General features: G+C 46.4%; 1 protein-coding gene and 1 long non-coding RNA gene across 2 annotated transcripts; both read left to right on the forward strand.

Moving 5' to 3' along the window:
* The first annotated feature begins 10,418 nt into the window (after window positions 1–10,418).
* LOC310898152 lies at window positions 10,419–13,522 on the forward strand. The gene is made up of 2 exons (XR_014583001.1): window positions 10,419–12,807; window positions 13,115–13,522. It is a non-coding gene; the product is annotated as an uncharacterized lncRNA (long non-coding RNA).
* Window positions 13,523–14,431: 909 nt separating this feature from the next.
* Window positions 14,432–19,094, forward strand: MAP10 (microtubule associated protein 10). The gene has a single exon (XM_083830050.1). It carries the CDS (start codon window positions 14,802–14,804, stop codon window positions 17,187–17,189), a length of 2,388 nt encoding a protein of 795 aa, XP_083686176.1. The 5' UTR covers window positions 14,432–14,801; the 3' UTR covers window positions 17,190–19,094.
* Window positions 19,095–24,406: the final 5,312 nt, after the last annotated feature.

The following is a 24,406-nucleotide window of genomic DNA, read 5'->3' on the forward strand; positions in this document are numbered from 1 at the left end:
TTACTATTTCTTTTTTTCCTTCCTCTCTTTTCTTCTTTTTTCTGCACAAATTGTGCTCTTGGCCCTTCGAGTAGATTTACAAGATCTACTTCTGACCTACTTTTCTATTGTTACTCCTGCAGCTCTCACCAAGAAACTTGGCAAAACCAAAAGACTTGGGAGCGAAGGCCTCCAAAATGCTGCGTTAGTGAGCAAACTTTCCCCAGCCTCACCCCATCCCTGCTTCAGTTTCTTTCTCATTCAGGTCAGGAGCAAGCTCTCAAAGGAAGAAGCCTGATCTCCCTCACCAGGCAAACACTGAATTTAACCAAAACAGCAGCCAGTGGAGGACCCTACGAGCAGGCAAGGACATTATGAACTTTTAGGGAGGAAAATAAACTCAGTTGTCCAACTTGGAGTTTTGTCTATGCAAAATTGGCAGGAAGAGACTTGCAGCTTTGAGCAGAAACCAGGTTTGGTCTACTGTCCCCGGAAGCTAATAATGTGACAAAAAATATTAACAAATGCAAAGACACAAATGAACTCAAGGATAGGAAAAAAGGACAACATGGTTAACTCAAATATTGCATTTGTCCAAAGATGATGCAGAGAAAATGTCAGCAAAAATGAATAGTTTTTGTTTTCCTTCTGCTCATTTACTTTTTGCATCTGGCAGAACTTTGTTGCTTGTTACTCTTTGATCTCTCAATGGTTCTCCATCCCTGCAAGACAGCCCATATATCTGATGCCCGTGTGTGTGTACAGCTACCCCGACTCTGACAGGCCTGTACACCAGCACAGCGAGGTGCTCCAGCAGGCAGCATTTGGGGTGTGATTAATGCTTCACCCTTGCCGAAAAAGTCCAAAATCAATCAAAAGGTCCAAAGCCCAATCAACTTCTACCATTCCTAACTAATAAAGGGAAAAAGAAAAGAAAAAAAAAGAGAGACCAAAATGAATTTTAACAAGTGAATTCAGTGCTTTTTTTTTTTTTGCCTTTTTTTTTTTTACAGGGTGTTATACCAGAAATTGAAATCTTCTGCAACTTAAAAAGCAGCAAGACGTGGAACATAACCAACACCAACACTTCTGACACCAGGGAAGCTTCAGCTGCAGGTCTGGAGCTTTACATTATCTCCAGCCTTCACACACCCCATTACAGCATCAGGACTCCAGAAGGTGCAACCACTGGCATGACAGAAAGGAAAGTTTTCGGTTGTCTGGGCAAAGTGGATGTTTCCAGCTTTCCGAGTATTCTTGCTGGGTTACGACTCTAAGTACTGTTGAAGAAGAGAAGCCCTTTATTCTGTGCAGTACAGCACAATTTATTTTCTTCAAGCAAACAAAGAATACGTGAAAGTGGCCAGAATTACTGCTGTAGAACTACAGTATGGTTTTATCCACAGTATAAGTAGACTCACCAACATCTCTAGCTGTGCTTTTTTTCCTAAATTATACTGATACACATCTCGACCCCAACCCAGAAGGAGTACCTCTCAGTGACACAGATTTTTTGGCCAGAAGGGTCTACTCTAATTATGTAGTTTGGTCTCCCGAGCAGCGCTGGCAACGTCCATTCATTTGTAGCTTTTTTGGAGAACACCAACAGAGGAACCGATTCATTTTGTTTGGGAGGGCAGAATGCCACTTCTCGCCTACTGACGCCTTCAGCCCAGAAGCTCCCTCTCTGGGACCCAGATGAGCCCCCCAGATACCAGCGACGGAGTCACCCTGCCACAAGCAAACCTGTGAGCGACAGCTGAAACTCTCTACGTAGTTGCTGGCCCCCCATGTGATCCGATGTGTTCGTGGCCAAAGACCATGATCAGCAAGCTCCCCTCAGCTGGCTTCAAATACCTGCAAACTCTGTGCTTTCCTGTTCTGAAAAGAACATGCACGCATTGAGCTGTTAAACTGACAGCCTCACTTATTCAAGCTAATACCATCTCCTTTTTGCCTGTGTGATTTCAGAGCAGTTTCCAGCAAAGCTCACCGCATCTATGCAAATACCCTGCCACAAATTATATTGATGATATATCCTCCAGCTTGCAGATCAGATAAGATCACAGCACATTGTTTAAAGATCTGCTTTTTACACAGCCAGAGACCGTGCCAAGCAGCACTACGTTATAAAGCAGAGCTTTTGTTTATAAAAGAAAGAAATAATCTCCCACTGGAGTACTTGGGTTTGTACATGGGAAATTACAGAATTAGACCAGTACAGCTGAACAATTGGGGTTATACTCCCAGGGCTGATGTTTTTCTTGAGCAATATAGTTTTTCCCTACCCCGTTAATCTTTTTTCACAGTATTTTACTTCACGTTGGGGCAGTTAGGGGTGTAAACACGGTCACCGAGGCTCATCAGTGCTCCCTAAGGTATCAGCTGTCTGCTCTTGTTTGCATGCTCAGGGTTGAGCTAACCAGCAGATCTGGAATCAGGAAGCAATTCTCCTCCAGACTAGCTCATCAGAGCCTGCTGCTTTTCGTGTCTCTTCCTCTGCAGCGTTGCCCATGGTCTGGAAGCCTGGAAGCATCTGCAGATGTTACCCAGCAAATCTCCTGGTAGTTGGAAGGACCTGGAAATGCCCTTGAGCTCTCCCATCCTCCTCCTGTGGCACAACTGTAGTGGCATTTGGTCTTTTAGCACAGATTGTTGTGAGGAGCCTGGAAATTGCAGCATCCTGGGATGAGATGAGCTACGGTGCACTGGACTGCATGCCTGCAGCGTGCCTCTCTGCATCCCCAGACGCACAGCCATGACTTGGGTGGTGCCCTTCAGTCCTGCAGCTTTAGCTCAGCTGTGTGGCTGATTCCCATGTAGCTCTAGATGTACATGACTACCACCGAGCTACTGGCCCCAGGTTCATTTACCATGTGGTGAGTGGAAGGGAGTCTTTTGGGGTGCAGTTCATCTCGATTTTCATCCTGCAGTTGGTCAAATGAGTTCCACCTGCTATAACGATCCCAAATCAGGCTTCAGCTTTAACTCCCAGTGACTATGCCAGCAATGTGCTGGGCTTTGCTTTATTCCGCTGGTTGAGAAGAAGACTCTTAAAATTCACGTACAAAAAATCAAGCAACTGACTGCTCTGTTTGTCTGCCAAAGACTGAAGCGTAGAGATCAAAATTATCCCACTCAATTTTAGACGGTCAGCCAAGCCCGCTAAGCAACCTTGGTTTCCTGTACAATCAACAGACAAAAAGAGGCTCCTCGTGTTCCTCATGCACAGACTTGAGATGTGGAGCTTGCACTTTGCTTACCCCTTGCTGAGAACCACGCACGGCCATCCCACGTCCACGCAGGCTGTCCCACTACAGCTGTCCCCTGCTACTCCCGTGCCCTTCCAGGTTGCAATGCCCAAATTCTTGTTGCACACAGAAGGAGCCTTTTTCCTGTCAGCCTACAAAAGCACAGCTGAGTTTTCAGAAAGTATTTTACCCCCTGTCTGCTCACAATGATACAGATAGCTTTCAGGAGAAGTGAGAAGTATTGGGGGGAAGGAATCCTCCTCAGAGAATTTCCAGTGTTAAAGCCTTCATGAAAGATGTCATTATAAAGAAATGAATGAATGCATTTGTCAGCCTCTGGGAGGTTTCAGAGTGGCTTCTATTTTTATCTCTTTTTATCCCTTGAAGGAACTGAGAACTAATATTTGCAATGCCTGACTGAGGATATTAATGTTTTCAAAAAGCTGCCATTCCTTCCAGGGCAGGAAATAGAGTAACCTGTTTGGATTTTTTTTTCACTGGTTTGTCTCTTGAAATCAAATTTCTACAACTGTGTTTCCAGTAAGATGTGCCTGCAGGACCACCCAAACCTTCTATTCCCCTCTATTTATCTGTTATCGGATCTTAACAAATCTGAATGATGTGTGAGCAGCTAATATACGTCAGAAATACAATTCTTCTTTTCTTTCAGTATTTCTGCAACACTGTGTGCTATGTGCTATTGTTTAGCCTGGACTTACAGGCAGGCTCACGTAAAATGAGGATACTTGTTCACTGAAGATAAAAGGCTGAGAAGGAAAAAAAAAAACACAAACACAACCAACGAACAAATGAAAAGGATGTTTTCAGAACAGACTAATCTCACGTCTAACTGTTACATGGGTACCAACCTCCTTGAGTGCAACGATCCACCCGCTTGGAGCAGAAATATTGCTATTTATGGTTAGCAGAGTGGTAAATCATTAGTCCAGTTACTGGTACGTTCCTGCCTCGTACAAGCAAATCTGAGACGGCTTTTTGAACAATCCTCACCCGCTCCTGCAAAACCGGATGAGACTCGTCTAAGAGACAGTTGATGTTGCATTTGATGAAGCAGATGGGTTGGTGCTGAGCACACACTATTACCTTGCCGGAGGCTAGGTCTGTTGTCAGAGCAGCACTTCTGGCCTCCCTGGCCCCGAACAGCAAATGATCAGGACCGGAAATTGAGGCTGGAGACCCCATCAAAAGGAGATGGCAAACAGCTCACTGTGTAAGGTTATATTAAGGACCCTCCCCTTTCGGAGCTGAGATTTCATATATGTGTTCATTCCTTACGTTTTGAATTTCAGGACAAGAAACCATTACCAGCCTGGTCGTATGCTCACTGTCTCAGGACTGAGTGATGGGTACAGGGTGAGGTACTGCAACCTCCAAGTGCCCTGCCACAGAGACAGGGCAGGCTTGCATCTTACAGAACTTTTTCTTCTTGATTATTTCCCCTGCAAAATTAAAATAACTAATTTAAAAGCAAATTTGAATTAGCATATTGAGGACAGTTTATTATTTATGAGATGGAAATCAGGATCTTGGATGACTGAACTCATTAAAGACCATTTGGAATAGTTCCCATCTATTTCTTCCACGGCACCCACACAACAAATAATTCACAGAGTAATTAATGCCATGTCTTCCCAAACAATGCCTGCTTCCGACAGGAACGGTTCAAATAGGAAATGCACGAAACTGCACAGAAATAGCAATAAGCTTAAAATACACACCAGCAAAGCCAGGAAATCACGTGCCAGGGCAATCACGGCTGCTTTAACTGACCTCACTGGGACACAGACATCCCTGAACTGGCTCAGAAAGCCAGTGGAGTTAGGCAAGGGGCGAGTTCAGCCGCCCAGGGCTCCGTGCTGGCATGGCCCTAATCTGACCTTGTGTCAGGAGGTTCGAGACAGGCAGCGCTCTGTCTTTCTGCCCACGCAGACTACACGGCAGAACACGAAAGAAACGAGCCTCTTCTCCTCCCTAGCTGTGGCCCACAGGACTATTTGCACAGCAGTGAAATAAAAACTTTTCCAGCGTTGCTGCTATCTGTAAAAAGTTCCTAGCAGAACAGCCACGCTCTGCAAAGGAGCGCAGCCCTGGGATCCCCCAGTCGGAGCCAGCCAAGGAACCGGCAGCAGGACAGCTGTGTCAGCACGAGCCGTGCCTGGGCTAGCCCTCTGAAGAGGTGGGGAGATAATTAGCTCAGGCAGGCTGCCACATTTTTGGAGCCTTAGCGCCCTGCATGGCAATGCAGCAAGCTACGTGGATGCGCCGACCTCCCCGAGCCTCTCCCTATGTGTCGCAGAGCCCGCTCCTAAAACATGGGAAGGAGTGGGTCAGGTCCCTCAATAACAAATTGCTCCCTTCTGTGGAGGGCTGGCGGCCTCACCACGGGGCTGCAGCACTCTGTTTTAGGAGTGAGCAAAGCCTTCCTGAGGGCTGCTTGCCGTCGCTCCCCGAAGCAGAGAGCTGCAAGCCTGGCAGGGCTGCTGTGTGCTCGGTGCGTCCCAGAAAGCCGTGCCCTTCCAGGGGGGTACTGACCCGCCCAGCATCTCGGAAGCACGGGTTGGGTTTTAGAAGAGGAACCAGGCACAGAGAAATCAGATCTTCGCAAGGAAACCTGTAGCTGCCAGGCAAGCCAGGGACGGATGTTCATTAAAGAGCCATCTCTCTCACATCTTTCCACCTCATGAAACCATGAGATTGCCACCATGTCTCCCTGGAAAACAAAGAGGGCCATGAAAAACACAGAAATACTTGGTTCCTCTTTTTACCACCTCCGCAAAGCAGCTCCATGCCTCCTGTTCACTATGTGTGAAGGAATATTCCTGCCCCTCTCCTGCCAGGCACAGGCACTCGGGTATCGCTCAGCCTCAAGCCCAACCAGCGAGGAGGATCTGGTCCAGCTCTGCAGCTCAGCTGTAACAACATCCTTGGCGCTTTTGCTTTTGCTGTCTCTGAAGGAGAGCTCCCAGAGCAGTCAAATTGATTTTAATTTGATTTTAAAGGGAAAAGAGAAACAGCTTAGAGGTTGAGAATGTGCAGCGAACAAAACAGCTGTACTGTAAACCCTTGAAAAAACATACTTTACAATGGTAATTATGGCAGATTAAACAATGAGTGTCATCAGTGTGATGGTACAATGCACACAGTACTGTTTCCTACTCAAATATTTGCAGACACTTCCAATTTTTTATTTTAATGAAATCTCATGTAACTGTTGAATTGACTTTAGAAACCATCCTGAGGCTCACAAGAGCTTTCACTGTCAGAGGCTCTGTCAGATATCTGTACTGCAAGTTGCCCCTAGTGGTTCCCAGCTTAAGCTGGAGAAACGCTGCAAATGCGGCTTTTTAGGAGATGGTGAGTCTGAAAAATCATTGCCTACAAATCACGGCCTGCTGCTGTACCCTGAGAGGGGCTGAGGACCCATCTCTACAATTACAACGGGAATTGTAAGGACCCCTACACCCAGAAGAAAACTTTTGGTGCAGATTTTCCCTGCTTCACAAAAAAATGCGCACGCATTTTTTCACGATTAAGCAGCCCTCCTTGGATGACTGAACACCTGGAATCCTTTCGTCATTCAACGCATATGTGCATGGCAGGTATGGGTTGCAACCAGGAAGCCAAACAAAATAAACGGATCCCTTTGTGAACTTCCCAAGAGCTTCCCAATTACTGGATGGGGAGTATGACAATGTAAACAGGGATGCACTAATTAATGCTGAATGATGGCATGTGAACCCAGGGGGTTTTCATTAATACCAAGTGAGTTCATGATGTTCAGGATGTTTTATATTAAATAAATGGAAAGATTGATGGTAAAGCCTCCATGTGCTGAAGGCACCCAGTTATTTAAGGAAATCCACTTTGCTGGGCATTATGCAAGGAACATTCAATGGGCTGAATCCTAAGGTTGACCCTTCACTGTTGTTTTGTTTTAAGCAAACGTCTATTGGCTTTAATAAGAACTTTGTTTAAATAAAGGAAGTCACCTCAGACATAACCCTTATGGATATGTCTCATTGTCGTGTTCAATACACTTGTCTAGGCTCCTGTATTTGTGACATCCTGCTTCCTCTTGGCTCTCACAGCGTCATTCTGCCTCAGGAATGGCTTGCCAGATTTTCCCATGTTTCCTCTAAGTATCTGCTTGGACTGAGCTTCCCCAGATCCAAGAAAGAGGACTGCTCAGTACAGAGGGAGAAGCTATGTTTTGCCACAGTCCCATTAAATGGGAAGAAAATTGGAATCAGAAGGCGAGTTGGTATGGGTTGCATTTCCAAGCTGGCTGCGAAAGCCACAGATTCACACATGCCTTACAGGCCAACCATTCCCCACACCCCGACGCAATGAGAAAACAATCCTGTGCGCCTCCCCTGCTGACTCTGCGAAAGTAACTAAGCCGTGAGCCTTAACTCTCACCACTCCGAGAAAGTAAAACGCGAAGGACAGCAATGAAATCTTTGAAGGGACGGGAAACAGGCTGGTGTTTGCCAAATGGAGAAGGGCCACAGGACTGGGCCAATAATGTTTATTTTAACACTTCCCAAAGGCTGTTAAATATGGTAGAGAACAAAAATAAATGCGAGAGCTATCAATCTGAAGTAAGAGCAGTTGGCAAGCATCCTTAGGGTAGGAATTTAAGAAGGGAGATGTTTTGGAGCTGTACATCTGAATAGGCTTTGTACCAGCTTTCCTGACCACCCTACTTGAGGGGCATTTTGTGGACAGGAGAGTACACCCTGAGAATTTGGGGCAGGCCCCGGTACCCTTCGTTTCAATGAAATTTCTCAAGAAATCTGTGCTAAATACCATTAGAGCTGTTCCTAGACTGTGCCATACAACATCAGAACTGGGTCAGCACAAAATTAAGGAGCATGAAGTAGAATTTGGATGCAGGAAATAGCAAAGATCCCTGCAAACGGTGCAAAATATATGGAAGTAGATACAAACAGCAATTTTGGAATAGATTTAATATTCCCATTTGACTTTATTCCTTTTGGAAACATTTTCTAGACTCTTCAAGAGAGAAATCTAAAATATTTTTGAAAAAAAAATGCTTTGCTCATGTATTTTATAACTCTTCATTTTTCATAGTTTTCTGAGCGAAAACTAAGAGTTATCAAAAGCTGCCATTCTTATTCCTGAATTTCTTCCTGTTTATTACCCTTTGACAAGTGGCTGACTCAACAGAGACAACTGAGAAAAGACTGAATAAGTCTTCTCTGGGTGGTATTTTAAGCTGGAGTATTTTAAGAACTACTGTTACATCGCAGCTGAATATTCCAGCAGACTGTCTGACCCCCTTCTGAATCAGAGTGCCACCAGGCTAAATATTTGCACGAATTCGAAGCATTGCCCTGCAGATTCTGCACAGAGAAGAACTATTTTATATCCAGCATTTTATATCCAGCTCTTCACTCCAGCATTTTATCTGTAAAAAGTGCAATCTTTACAATCAACATCAGAACAGGTAATGTCATTGCAGATTCAGCATAATCCATGCTTTCTCAAGACCTTTTTGCTTTGTTTTGTTTTAAATAGCCATACTTCTTCATCCACAAACAGATATACAACCGTATAGCGAGATCTCTTTGTGCAGAGAGATAATAAATCTGAAATCTTACAAAAGTTAAGGGCAAAAGGGAGACATTTCAGAGCATTCAAAAGGTTTGAACCAAAGTTGCTGAGCTGCTGCTAATGATACCAATTGTCTGGGTTGGAATTTTTTGAGATGAAATGCTAGTACTTCAAACAAACAAATAAGGTCACTGGAAAACTTCACAAACTCAGCAAAATTTCTCAGTCTTCCAGTCATTTAAAAAAAAAAAAAAAAAACAGACAAATTGATGTCTAGTCTGAGAGACTGCAGTGAAAAGAAACAGAGCTATTCAAAAAAGGTTTATGGAATGTAACTAAGGTAGATCTTAACAGGTACCTGCAGTCTTCAGGGCAGTAGCAGGTAACAAAACTTCATTCCATAACCCTGCCCGTCTGAGGTGTGCCTAGCTCCTAAACAGCTCCTCTGTGACATGTAGTCTAAAAATGTGTTATCTCAAGTCTCCTTACAATGGTGGGTACCAAACATCAGGATTATTGGAAGGAAAAACGATTTTTGCCTTTTTTATCTGAGTTGCAACTCAACAACAAAATGTTGTTTTCTGTTTATTTTGAAGACAAATGTGCTCAGACGGTTGAGTTAATAATACGTAGCAATGGGAACAAACTTAAAATCCACACCGCCTTCTATTTCAATACTTGTTCTGTTACTAACTCGCTGACTGACCTTCCACAGCTTATTCACACCTACAGTTTTCACAAGTATTCAGTATTTTTTATTTATATTGCATGTACAGAATCAAATACAGGATTAAGGCTGATTTTCAGGGAAATGCATGAAACTGAAATTTTCAGTTTCACATGAAACTGTTGGGAGTGCAGAGGCTCAGCATCTTAAAATGCAGCTACAGTTCCTACAGAATTTAGCCCCTAATTTCAGTCTCAGTTACCACACAAAACTGTGTCTCTTGTTTGCTCAAGCTGGAAGTTTCAAAATAAAGAGCTTAAAAATCATGGACTAAAATTCATAATCTCAGTGTGCCCATCTGTAAAATGGGCAAAACACCTATGCAGCCTCTTCCCTGGGGACCTTAAGAGCAGCTGTTTGACCACTGCTAAATATGTTTGTTGCCCTCAGCGTACCAGAGGTCTTTTGTCATTCTGCCTTTTCAGAGAACGACAACTAAATTGTCAAGCCCTCCTGGGATGGGAAAAGTCTTGCAGAAAAGGAAACAGAAGGAAAAACAGACAACTGATGACAGGAGACGAATGTGGCATGGAAATGGTCTGGCAATTTGTTTAATCTGCTGCAGTGTCAGTACAATGGGAATATCTGAACACCAGCAGCACTGATGGCAGAGGACCTGTAGTCCTCTGTAGACGAACTGAGAAGAACTTAATTATTTACTTCTGAAGCCCTGGCCACAATACAGAGGTCTGTTCCTTAACTGTCTTCTCAGAACAGCTTATGAAAGGTATCCTTTAAATAATAATGATAAAGGGAATTGACCAACAGTGAAGAGTTCTTTATTCATTTCTCTCTGGTTTCTACTTTCCTGAAAAGCGATTGTGATTTGGCAGAGGAAGGAAATGGGAAAAAACGGAGGGAATAAAAAGAAGAAAGGGAGAGAGGATCAGTCTCTCTTTCAGGCACCCTCCAGCTGTGAATGGTGAGGGCATACTGCGACTGTAACCGAACGCCATCAGTTTAGGATACTGTATTTATGGGGGGGAGGGAAATGCTGCAGACAAGCAAAAATAAACCTAATGTCACTCCTTGCCTCCAGAAGCACTCCTCTGCTGCATGCAAGACCCTGCCCCTTCCTAAGGGACTGCGTTACCCATGCTTTTTGTGGGAAAGGCACTGTTGAGGCCTTGGCAGCTGCACCCCTTCACAAACGCCTGGCAGTGCGGGATGTGAGGAGTGCTGTTTGCCTGCCTGCCACCTTGGCAAAAAGACCCACCTGGAAAAGTCCAGAGAAGGACTACGAAGCTGGTGAAGGGCCTGGGACACAAGTCCTGTGAGGAGCGGCTGAGGGAACTGGGGGTGTTTGGTCTGGAGAAGATGAGGCTTGGGGAGACCTTATTGCTCTCTACAGCTACCTGAAAGGAAGGTGTGAGGAGCTAGGGTTCAGCCTCTTCTCACACATAACTAGTGATAGGACTAGAGGGAATGGCCTCAAGTTGCGCCAGGGGAGGTTCAGGCTGGAAATGAGGAGACATTTCTTCTCAGAAAGAGCAGTCAGGCATTGGAACGGGTTGCCCAGGGAGGTGGTGGCGTCACCGTCCCTCTGGGGGCTTTTAAGGAAAGGCTGGACATGGTGCTTAGGGACGTGATTTAGTGGGTGATATTGGTCATGTGGGGGTGGTTGGAGCAGATCATCATGGAGGTGTTTTCCAACCTTAATGATTCCATGATTTTATCCAACCAACAGCCATTTTGGGGCTTTCCTCTTGATGGGGGCTTCCACTTTGCCCCCAAGAGGGGTTTTGAGGAGAACCGTGCCACGGCTGCCTAGCTTGGATGTGGCTCTGGCCACGGCTCCTTCTCACTGAGAAATCCAGGGCACAGTCCCAAACAAACATGGGGGGCTCAAGCCCACCGCCCTGCTGGTCAGGCAGTCCCCCCGTGTGGACTGCAGCGGCAGCAGCAGGCTTCGAAGACCGCCTGCCCGCGTCCTCCCCAGCCTCACCGCGGCCTTTGTCGCCTGCCGGTCTCCCGGCGACAGGCCCTGTGAGCTCACACAGGGCCGGGCATAAGAGCAGGCTGCGGCTGGGCACCGCTGCTAGTGCTGGTGGTCACTGCTGCTAGAGCTGTTGGTCACTGCCGCTAGTGCTGGTGGTCACTGCTGCTAGAGCTGTTGGTCACTGCCGCTAGTGCTGGTGGTCACTGCCGGAGCTCTGCTCAGCGTGACAGCCATCTCCAGTGTTCTTTTGTGTTCATCAGGAGAGAGCAGGATGAAGTTCGACCTGGCTCTCCTCCTGGCCATCGCTCTGGCCGTGGCTGTGTTCCGCGCCTGTGGCCTCGGCCTCTGCGGCCACCGCCGCTAGGAAAGGGTCAGGGTCAGCAGGAGCCTTGGCATCAAGCACCTGGTCTCCAACTGGCCCTGCAGCCTCGGCCTTTCCAGCTGCCCCAGCCGGATCCGGCTCAGGCTGAACACCATGGTCCCTTCAGAGGGCCCACAGCAACGTCCCGTCGGCACCGAGCGCCAGCCCTCCGAGCTGCCCTACCCCCTGGGCCACTACTGGGAATACCTTGCCCAGGGCAGGAGCGTCTGGCTGCTGTGCAATAACCGGGACGCCATCTGCCTCCTCGGCGTGGGGCTGCTTGCCTCAGCCTCTGGAGAAGTGCGAAGAGATACAGCAGACAGGTGAGTGGTGGAGACGCAGTGTGCAGGAAAGGGCCAGCCTGTGGCGAGCGGACCACAAGGACCTTGGCCACAAGGCTTCCCAGGAAAGAACAAAACCCAGCAGGCATAAAGAAGCCTTAGCAGGCCCCGAGAGGCCCTCTGCCTCTTCCCCAGCCGCACGGCTGACAGCCGCTGGGAGCCCCAAGCATGGGCCAGGGCCTGCCGGTGCTGTTGTGAGGCCCCGTGACTGCCCGGAGCAGTGCTATGAGGCTGGACGCTCCAGAGGAAGCCGAGCCCAGCAGGACGATTCTCCACCCCGCGAGCCCTCAGCCGTGCCCTTCACTGTGCTGCTTCTCTTTTTGCTTCCAGGGAACGGTCCGGTGGGCCTCAGCTTCCGTGGGGACAGACCACCAGGGAAAGGACGCTCTGGGTGATTGTGCCTTGCTCTGCCGGATGGAGGCCAATGCTGCTGTCGTGGTGGGGTGCCTGAAGCACCTCTACCAGCTCCGCCTGCAAGAGCTTGGGCTCCCACTGCCCAGGAAGAAGGCACAAAACAAGCACAAGAAAAGAACAGTCCGCTTGCATACCCTCCGCAAATTCATCTAGAGCGTGCATGCCGTGTACCGGTGACAGGAAAGGCAGTGCAGCGAGTGAGTGCTGCTGTCCATGGGTTTGGGGAGGCTGATGCTCCAGGAGAAGGGGGGGAGAGGAGCTAGGAACCCATGGCTGTGGGTTGCCCCGCAGGAGCCCACGACCCAGGAGAAGGGGCCCATGTCCCTGTGAGGTGGCAGTGGCCAGGGAATGCCCATGACCTGTTGGGTTAGCCCTTGGACTTAGGACCTCCAAGGCCCGTGCGAGGGTAGGCATCGCACCGGGAAAAGGGGCAGGTGGAAGGAAGTGCCTGGCTAATAATTCTGGCACAGCATTTTCACCCATCTGACAGTCAATTCTCTTCAGATTGACAGCGAGCCGGTGAGGCAGGACACACCTCAGCCCTCCGAAGGCTCCCGCGGTGAAGGCACCTGCCCTGACAACTGGATGCCAACATCGCCCTGAACACCGCCTCCCTGCACGGGCACCACCGACAATGCCAGCTGTCCCCTGGTGGGCTGCCCGTGCTCTGCCAGCACAACAGCCAGCGGGGACTCGGCATTCATCTCATGAGGACCTCCGAGGAGAAGTTCCCTTTTCCATCCTCCCAGAGGCACCGCTGGGACTGCTGGCATCCCAAAGGACATGGCTCTGCTCTGTTGCTCCACAGAGGACAGCAGGAGCATGCGTGTGCAGCAGAGCTGGCTGGGGGACTCCTGAACATTTCTGTTGGTAGCAGACCACATCTCCCAGCTGAATAAAGATCATCCGTACAGGAACTTGTGTCCTTTTGGTACCAAGGGGCTTGGGGCAGCAGCCACACGGGAGGCAGTGGGGCAGGTGAGGGCTGCTGCGTGTGGGTTTTAGAGATCACACCTGCAGAGGAGTGAGGGAGCTGGGCTGGGAGAGGAGAGCTGTGAGGTGCCACCCAGGCGCCTATGCCCCAGGAGGAGAGACCACATCCTGGCAGGGTGCCCGTGTCCCACTGAGGTTTCCTTGGGGGTGCCCATGGCCCTGGGAGGTGGCAGTGGCTGGTGAGTGCCCAGGACCTTGTGAGTCATGTCCCTGGGGGACTAATTCCAGACTAACTCCGCTCCTACTTCACAACACTTTGCATTTGAAGGCTCTGCATAGGGACCTGCAAAGTTTGGATCAATGGCAGAGGCCAAGGGGATGAGGTTCAACATGGCCAAGGGCCGGGTCCTGCGCTTTGGCCACAACAACCCCATGCAGCGCTACAGGCTTGGGACAGAGCGACTCGAAAGCTGTGCAGAGGAAAAGGATCGGGGGGGTCGATGCTCACCTGAACGTGAGCTGGCAGTGTGCCTAGGTGGCCAGAAAGACCACCAGCGTGCCTGGCTTGTATCAGGAATAGCGTAGCCAGCAGGACCAGGGAGGTGGTCGTTCCTTGCATTCATCTGTGGTGAGGCCGCACCTCGAGTGCTGTGTTCAGCTGTGGGCCCCTCACTACAAGAAGGACATGGAGGCCCTGGAGCGTGTCCAGAGAACGGCTAAGAAGCTGGTGAAGGGCCTGGGACACAAGTCCTGTGAGGAGCGGCTGAGGGAACTGGGGTTGTTTAGTCTGGAGAAGAGGAGGCTCGGGGAGACTTATTGCTCTCTACAACTACCTGAAAGGAATGTTTGGGGAGCTGGGGGTCGGCCTCTTCTCACAGGTGATAGGACTAAAGGGAATGGCCTCAAGTTGCGCCAGGGGAGGTTTAGGTTGGAAATGAGGAGACATTTCTTCTCAGAAAGAGCAGTCAGGCATTGGGACGGGCTGCCCATGGAGGTGGTGGAGTCACCGTCCCTGGGGGTGTTCAAGGACAGGTTGGGCGTGGTGCTTAGGGACATGGCTTAGTGGGTGACATCGGTGGTAGGGGGATGGTCGGACCAGATGACCATGAAGGTCTTTCCCAACGTTGCCGATTCAACGATTCCGTGACAGGGCCGCGCCCAGGACTACAGCTCCCAGCGCGCTTTGCCGAGGCGCGTTGCCTGCGGTAACGGCCGGCGGGCCCCGGGGGAGCCGTGCCGCGAGAGGCGCGGTGCCGCCATGCCGGGCGGCGGCGGCGAGGGGCTGTACTGCCTGGAGCTGCTGGTGGCGGCCGTGCGGGTGGCGGCGCCGGGCCCCGCGCTGCGCCCGGCCGTGGCGCTGCGCTTCCTCGACTTCCCCCCGCTCCTGCTGCTCCCGGCCGCCTCCTCCTCGCCCTCGCCGCTGCTCCCGGGCCGGCCCTTCCCCTTCGGCCGCGGCAAGCGCTGCCTCTTCCGCTGGCGCCGGGGCTCGCTGCGCTCCGCGCTCCGCCGCCAGCCGCTGCGCGCCCTGCTCGTGGCGCTGCCCGCCGGGCCCGGCCCGCGGCCCGCCCGCCTGCTCGGCGCCTGCCGCCTCTCGCTCGCCCCCGCCGCCGCCCGGCTGCTGCGGTGCCCCGGGCCGCCCGCCTCGTGGGGCCGCCGCGGCCGCTTCCCGCTGCGGGACGCCGCCGGCCGCCCCGTCGGGGAGGTGGCGCTGGGCGTCCGCCTCAGCAGGCTGCGGGACGGCGGGGAGCGGGGCCCCGCCAGCCCCCGCGCTGCCTCGCCGCACGCCTCCTCCTCCCCTGAGGAGGAGGAAGAGGAAGGGGGCAACATCATCTGCCCTCCCGTGCTCTACTACCGCTGCGAGCCGGCCCAGCCGGGTCCGCCACCAGCAGCAGCAGGAGGGCAAGAGGAGCGCGTCGTGGTGCACAGCCCGCAGGGGCACGGCGAGGCCCAGAGCCCCCCGCGGCCCAGCGCTGGGCCCTCGCTGCTGCACCCCCGGCAGCCCCACGCCACCCTGGGGCAGCTGCCGCTGCTCAGCGCCTTGCTGGCGGAGCTGTCGCTGCTCACCGGCCATGCCGCACCCGCTGCCGTCCACCCGCATCTGGCCTCGCTCTACCAGGCCCCAAGGAGCAGCGGCACGGATCTGCAGCCCCCCGGCTGCTCCTCTGTCCTCAAACCTGCGGAGGCACCTGCGAGGCCCCATGGGAACAGCAGAGCTGCCAGCTCGCCCTTCAAGCAAGGCCGACAGGAGGCTACCTCCCGGGAGTCTGCACAGGCTGTGAGAAGACCTAAGAAAGCTGCACCCCAGGGAGAGACGGGATCTGAAAGGAACTGCAAACCTAAGGAAAACAGACCTCCCAGGAGGAAACTGCTGTATGGGCTGACAAATACAGTGAGGCTACGGCTGCAGCAGACAAACCCCGATAAGCTGATACTGCTTGAGAAGAGAGAGCAGTACAGAAAAAAACAAGTGGAGATGTTGAAGGAGAGAAGCCCTTCATCCAAAAGAAAGCTGCTCAGAAATGCTGGAGAAAAGCACATGGTTCCTTACAAGCACTGTAGCAATGGAGACAGTTCAAAGCAGGATGGTCAGTTTGATGAAACTGTTGAGACTTCATTACAAAACTGTGCTCTCAAAGAGTACTTTTCCAGCACAGGAGATGTGTCCCCTGACCTGAAGGGTCAGGTTGAAAGGCTGTTGAGGAAGAATGAGACTGCAAACGAAGAACATACATGCAAAGTAACTGCAGCCCCCTTACTGGAAGAAACCGTATTAAAGTCTGCTCACAAGGAAAGGGAATTGAAAGTCCAGCTTCCAGCTGCTGTCCCATCAGATGCTAATGCAAAGGGAAGTAATGGTAATGAGGAAGAAATACACTTACTTCATCATAAAACCACGGAGCATGATGATGTTTCTGTTGTAAGTGATCACAAACCAAGCCCCGGCACGAGTGTTGAAAAGAACTCTGAACTCATATACTCAGATGACTTTGTTGCTAGTCCTGACAACACAGCTTATTCAGAAGATTTCACCAGTGCTGAGTGTACAGGCAGGGACTTGGAAGCTTTTGACAGCAGTCCTGAACCTCTCTGGCTTGAAAGCCCAAAGCGACCTTGGTCAGATACAGAGCCAGAATCTATCAGGTCCAGAGTTTCAAAGGCAAGTCAAAGAGCTGAAAGTACATCAGATCTTCTTCCAGTGCAGTCAGCTTCATCCCCAGTCCACTCTTTGAAGAGAAACCGCAAGTTAAAAAACAGCAAAAGAGCTAGGGGTGAATCTGTTGATGTACTTAATGATGTCTCCATTCGGGCAGGGTTATTCGATGAAGAGCAAAAAGCCCAACAGATCAATAAGGATGAGAACAGAGTTGATCGGGATATTAAACAAGCATCTATACCAAGAAGCAAACAAGTTAGCACTGATACTGATCAGAATGTAGGAAAGGGGCAGGCCTCCGCAGAAAAAAGCCAGTCACTAACTCAAGTTAGCTCTTACTTGCCACCGGACTTGTCTGATCTTGAACCTAGTGCCCTGGAAAGCAGTTTGTCAGACAAAGACAGTGATTTCTTGGGACAACTACATGTTCCTAACCAATACAAAGACATCAGTGAACTTGTAATAAACAATCTTCCTGGATATACAATGTAATCACAATTTGTCACTGCCTGGATTAAAATATGGTATTTAAACTATTTGTATAAAGTGTTACATGTAGCTACAAGTAATACAAGCTAATTTAAGACCACATCATGCACATTTAATATATTGGTGAATTTACTTACGAGTTTTTCAAATAAACTACTAGAATCTCTTAACAAGTGGATCTTGATCGGTACTTAGAGTCCAACAGCAACATCAGTATCCTAACACAAAAGTAATCTGAACAGCACAGGAAAAAAATTTGCTGTCAAAAGCAGAAAAGAAAATAGAAGCAGCAAATGCAGTACTCATAAAACTTGTCCAGGGTAGAAGTAATAATGTATTACAGAAACAGCCAAGTGCAAAATGCATTCCTAGCTGAACATTAAGTTTTTCTCCCTTGTGAAAATAGTTCCATGCTTCATTACAAATAGTTGCTTAAAACAGTCACAGCCAATAACAGCACATACTTTTATCAGCTAATTGGTATAACGAGGCATTTGTTTCACCGTACTGTCACTAAATACAGTGATCAGAACTAGATGAGCTCTTTTTCCATTACTGGAGGTTGAAGTTTCTCATTGAAGTTAGATTTTCATGATCATAAAATAGTTTAAGAATTATTGATGACTGTAAATTTATATAATCCGGGAGAGCTTCGAGGAGTTGATGGAAGCTACTTGACCTTGAAAAGTAAGGGTGCACAAAGAGTAGGAAAGAGAGGGCAGTAAATCTTCCATGCTTCACAACTCCCTGATTGCATTCTTTGACAGTGGGGAAGGAGTGGAAGGGCTGGACCCACAGTCAAGAAACTCCGAACAAATGAGCATATTACATCTTGATTTAAAGATTCATGATAATGAAGAATTTGCCACGTCTCCTTTTCTGTTCTGTTGGCCGAATTGCTGTATGCCACATCCCCTTTTCTGTTACAATGGCTGAACTACCATCTGATGCTAGCTTTTGATCTCTGGTTTTTATTTCCAGTTTGATCACTGAACTTTTGTCTTCTGTTTTATTACTGAGCTTTTATTTTATTTTAGAGCCTGTCCATAACCCTGTTACAAATTTCAGAGACAGTCTTTGACTTGAATCTGGAAAGAGCTCAAGCTTGCTGCCTTGGCTTTTACATCTCTTGCTGCCTCTTTCCACTCTTTGACGAGTTCACTTCCTTATCCTACTTTACATTCCCAACTAACTCATCATTTATGATGTTTATCCTCAAGACTGTTAAATGATGGACTTACCAACTCCCCTTTTCCCTGCCATTTACAATCTGACTTCTTTCCCTGGCTTTTTTGTTTTTCACTGTGCATTCCTCATGTGACAATGAGGACTCCATGTACTTATCGTAAGAATCTGTGTTTACGCTTGAACATCTTTGAGGGATTTTTTTTATTTCCATCCTACTATATATTTATTTTGTAGGAATGACAGTACCTTTCCTATTTAAATTACTAACATCTGTGAGGATTATTCAAGTATTTGGTGTTGACTTCGGAGAACACTGCTAGCATATTTAATCTAAAGGTAAGTAGCTGAAAATACCCATACGTCAAAGGAATCTCATTGCTGAGCAGTTCTGAAATGTTCTTTAGGGTACCTCTGCTTCATCAACTCCGATTCCAGACAAAAAAAAATAATTCTTTTAATGCCATGGACCTCTGATACACATGAACTCAGACTGCCATTTATACATGGCAATAATTCTGATTTTATTGATGGAGTAAGATCCATGCAGTTCTCATGCCATTGAAATACAAAGCTGCCCAGCCATTTTTACTGCCTGGCTATTCACATGAGTTGCTAACACTAAGAATCCAAGTTTTGAAGATCATTGCTTAAGAAAAGTTTATTTTAAAAAGATTTGTCAACCCCAAACAGCTTGAAATTCAAGGGCAAATTCCCAGTCCCCTTCTATCTCCTACCCCACCTTCATTTTTCAAGTTCCAGTAGTAAATATGGTAGGAACAATATTTTGTTGGTTTAAATAATGCAAATATCCAAACTATTTTCATCTAATTTTATCTGGGATAACTTTTGTAAAGTTTATTCTGTAATAGCATTTATAATTTCATCAGGAAAATGTTGAAAAATGACAGAAAACGTGTACTAGTTTTCTGGCACGAGCAGAACGTTAGCATAATGCTCAACATGTTTTAGTAGGTTTTTGTCTTTTCAAATACAGACTCAAGGTAGTTACTATTGCACGGAGAGTTTCCTGCCCTCTGGGATAATAATCTTTTCAGACATTATCTATGTTGTTATGAGAGAAAACTATTTTATTTACTATACAAATAATTCCCAGTCAATAAAAATGGGAAGGAACTTCATGTCACTGATTTATCACTGAAAAGTCACAAACCAATGTATTTGCAAGAAGTACCTGTTAACGACAAGAAGATTTAATATCTCAACCCAGCAGCGCAAAACAGAGATATTTACTATTGGTATAAAATATGGAAGAAAAAAAGCCAGCAACAAATTCCCTTTTGTACAAATCCTATAATGATCTACACTCAACTACATTATATTAGCCAGACAATTTTGTCATTATGACTTGCATCCTGTACCCCTGTGATCAAGTTGTTAACATCAGAGGTTTAATAAGATTTCCCTACCTTAATGGAAGTACTTGACCAATTTTTCATAAAGACATCAGTTCTGAATTGTAGGTGCCAAATTGAATGGATTATGATTGTGCAGTGGACATGACAATACTCTGGGAAAGGCAAATTACAGTAGCACAGCCCCTGCAGAACCAGAGCCGTAGAGCTGGGGTGTCTGAGTGAAGTAGTGGGATCAAAGAGCACTACTGCTCTTCTCTGCCCTAAAAGGTCTGATCTAGTCCTAGGAGAGTCAGTGCATTGGAAAATTGCATTCCCAGGAAGATCTCAACCCTAAAACTGCTCCCTAGAGACTGCTACACAGTCTAGAAAAGGAGCAGAGAGGTGAAGAAGCAAATCCCGTCCCACTGCATGCCAAGAGCATGATTTGAAAACTCAGCTTTTTGAGCCAGAATAGCTAATTTTTCCACGTGCATTCAATCCACAGTTCTTTGTCACAGTTCCTGGAAAAATTGTTAATTAGTAATCATTACAGCATGGGCGCTTGCCCACTGGGAGACAGACATAAAGACAAGCTGGTGTCTTGGAGGCCCCCAGCTATCTGCTCACAGGAGCTTTATATAGTTAATGAACATCGAGCAATCCCCACGAACGCACGGTCTCCTTTACCAATGTGGTATGTGCTTGAACACCTAGTCACAGGGTAAAGTGTGACAAAAAAAAACTTACTAAAAGCTACCGATTTCCTACTTTCCAATAGCCCTCAAATTTCACACAAACTGTATTTTGACTGAATTTGCTGTAGTTTTCACTTTGACTCAGTAATTTTAAAGTTCCTTGCCCTACAGTATTAAACAGTAAACTATAGTTACTTCAAAATCAAATTTTATAGTTTTTAGTTACACTTTAAACTTTACTACAGTGAAATGAAAATGTGAACATTAATTACATAAATTTATTATAGCTTATCACTAAAGAAAGCCACCTAGCTTTTTGCTTTTGACTTGCTACTTTAGCAACTGATGTTTAAATCTGCACTGTATTCTAGGAATAGGGTAGATGGGTGTTCAAAACCATACTCTGACTGCTTAAGAGTGGTTCAATCAGCTAAGATAAAATTGAACTTAATATTTCACTACAAGTCCCAAACTAAGAAATAAACTCATACATATACACATTAATTTCTTTCAAAATTTATGACCCTAAAGCAATAGCTTACTATGACTGTCTTTTAAACATCATTTTCACCATACTATATTTATTCAAATAAATGTAAATAGCATTAAACAGCATTATATAGCCTATTATACAGGGGAGATGGGGAGAGCAGGATACCAAAGAGTGACAGCTTGGGTCACTCTTTTACCTCTTCTACTGTAAAGTTTTCCTGCTGTAGGGTAGTTCTGGTCAGTCCTCCGCCCTTGTGCTGTCGGTGGCTGGGAACATTTTTTATTGGTTAAGTCCCAGCCAGGCATTGGTTTCCTCCACTTAATTTTTTATTCCTCAGCTCTCAGAACCCTGATTAGATGATGCAGTTTCTCTTCTGTTTTCGATGGTGTTTTTTTTTTGACAACACTTCCTATTACTTATTTTATAATTTGTAATCCCTTCATCACTTAGGAAATCCTTTTCTTCCATTTTCTGAAGGTACATCTAGCCTTGGTAACTGTGCAATTAATTTTTTTGACTGGATAACTAATTCTCACTACTTTATTTTTTCTATGTCCCAGTATTTTATGATGCCTGCAACTGTAATCATTTGGTTTCTTTTTTTTGTGCAAGTGCTACTCAGAGTTAAATGCTAGTCATCATTTGGAAATCTTTGGGATTCTGCTTTCCTTTTCTCAGCATTTATCAACAGCAGCTACTTTACTGCTTACTCAGCTTTGACTGTCTAGAAGCACGTCAAATCACTGAATCTTACATTCACTTCTTTTAACAGTCTGTGTTGACTTTTAAATGCTCACTAGCTTCTTTAAGTGCTTCACTAGCTCCTGTGAAATGTAACACTGCTCATTCAGAGCTGCAGAATGGTCATCCACAATACCGTGGTTGTACATTTACCCACAGTTATCAGACACCAGGCTTCTCGACCTCTCCTAAACAGCCCTATCTTTGATTCTTTTCTAACTTTTTAATTTCCAAACAAACACATTATTTTAGATGACCGAGGCGGTCCCTGTGAGAATGTGTTCTGGCTTTTATTTCCCATCAATTTCAAGCTAATGGCAATCACAACTGCTATTGCTGATGTTTGCTACCTGCTAGCTGCTTCCACTTTCCATCCTTGCTTTTCGTCAGTACACTGCTGGATTTTAATTTCAGTTTTGTTCATATTCAGATCCTTCCCTCATTTTAAATTCCTTTTATGTATGCAGTTCTGTTATGTTGAAGTTACCATGATGAGCTACAGCTTCACTGCCTTTTTCTTGTTTGGCATCGACATTCACCTGCATTAAATTGTTTTTGTTTTGTTCTTATGATTTCACTGAATCCCTTAAATTCTTGCATGAATTTTATATCACAATTTAACATAAACCTGCCCTGACTTTACAGGCTAGCTTACATCTTCCCAGAAGGGCAGTCAGCATTCTCTATTGGTTTCTAGAGGATGAATTTGAATGTCTCGTGCTGTAGAAGCTGGTATTAATCTTCAGTTCTGCAGAGACCTCTGCAAGTGATTCACATACCAGTTGTTTAAAATAACATGGCTTGGCAGAGGAAATGTTTAAATAACATCTGAGATACACATTACTCCTAACTAAATTAACATTTAAAGGTTGAGTCAGTTACAGTTAATTACCAAAATACCTTGAAAATATTAAGTGAAAAAAAATCAGATGTCTATTATATATATTTATTCTAATCATAGACTTTCAAACGTTTTGAGTGATAGCCTAGGTTTCCTTTATGCACTGCGGTATCTGAGCTAAATCAGGTAAGAATTTGGTTCTTTGCATCCATTAACAGAAGGTAGCAAGTTTTCAAAAGGAAGTGCAGGTATTTACATGGTCAAATCCCCTGAAATTCCACGGGAATTAGTCACCTGAAAAAAGACAGAGAATGGAAACTCGTGCGGAGGGCTCTAACAGCATTATCTCTTGGAATGCAAAAATGTTTTTGAAAGAAGATAACTCATGCTTCAACAAATATTTTCAGAGCCATTTGGAAAGTTGAGTGGTATCATGACTGAAAGAAACCCCCTTAGTGTCAAGGAAATTCCAGTTCTTTTTCTCCTGTCTTTAATTGTTGGCAGATTCAATATTTTTCCTGTCCCTGAGGCTTATGTACTAAGAGTAACCTTTGACTTTCCCCTAAATTTCAATGCCTCCATGCAGTCCTGCCTGTTTTTCCTCACAGTATCTCCAGAACCTCATTTCAGGGTTGTTGAACAACAAACCCTTGTTGTTCCCTTGACCATGATGTCTTGGCTGTTCCAGCTTTTCCTCAGAACATACCTCATGCCACCTCTAGACCTCAGCTTGCCCATACTTATCATTCAAAACAATCTCCAAACACTTCTCAGACACCTTCACTGGCTTGTTCTCATCTTTGCTACTAAATTGAAGCTCTGCCCATTGTCCGCAGTGCTCTGCATGATTTATCCCCTTCCTCCTTCCATACACCTTAGTGTTCAGTTTTTTTCTCAAAAACTAAGAGCTGCTGGAAATTGCTGTACAGCTGTGTTTCCTTCATGTGGCTCGGTCCTGCCCATTTTTGCTTGCAGGTAGCTCTATTCCTTAAAAGTTCCCAAAGGGAACATGCCAGACACAGAATTTCAGACAAACCACCAGATCATGCTCTGACCTTCTCTACATTACAATCCTTGACATTTCATCTGCCTTCTCATGACTGCTGGTGTTACTGGGATAAAGCTATACTAATAACATCAATCCAAACTGAAGTGCTGTGGTAATGAAGGAAACTCTTCACAAAACACAGTCAGACCTTGCTAACCTAGGACACAATGTAAGGAAAGCTCTGACATACCATGGGATGCAGTTTTAATTTGCTTATGCACAACTCTAACAAGATTCAGCAACAGAATCACTGTATATAAGAAAATCTGGTTTCTGATTCATAGCCATGATTCATACCCATTGCTGTCCTCTTCTGATACAGTTACAGCCTTCTGATTGTTGCAGGTCTCTCATCTCCTTCTGCTCCCATAGTCCTACTTTACAGCACCCCATGCATTGTCCAGTTTCTTTTGTATCGTGGAATAGATGCCTAAGGGTTTTCTTCAAAACAAGAATCTGAACAACATTTGCACAAGATCCTTCAGCACAAAGGTAAGAACCCAGAAAGCAAAGTACTTCAGTACATTACCTATACACCCATTTCTAACGGCAAAACATTGGAGCAGATTCACTGCTATCAAAGCCTTTATCAACGTGAAAATTGGTTCTTTCAATGAGTAGCATATTTGCCAACCCACTACTTCATCACTGTTTTAACACCACTTTTTAACTGCATCCTTTTTCCACAGTTTTAGTTGTTGATTAAACTCTGCCAAATTACACATGTGCTGTTTCAATTTAGTTTGGGTTGATACAGTCAAGGGCTATATCAAGGAAAGCACTAACAGCAACAGAATCCTAGCTGAAATTTGCTTTCTGTTTTTCGGAAACTTTACAGCTATATATAAAAACAGGAGTC

The sequence above is a fragment of the Anser anser genome (assembly GCF_964211835.1).
Source record: "Anser anser genome assembly, chromosome: 3".
Lineage (NCBI taxonomy): Eukaryota > Metazoa > Chordata > Aves > Anseriformes > Anatidae > Anser > Anser anser.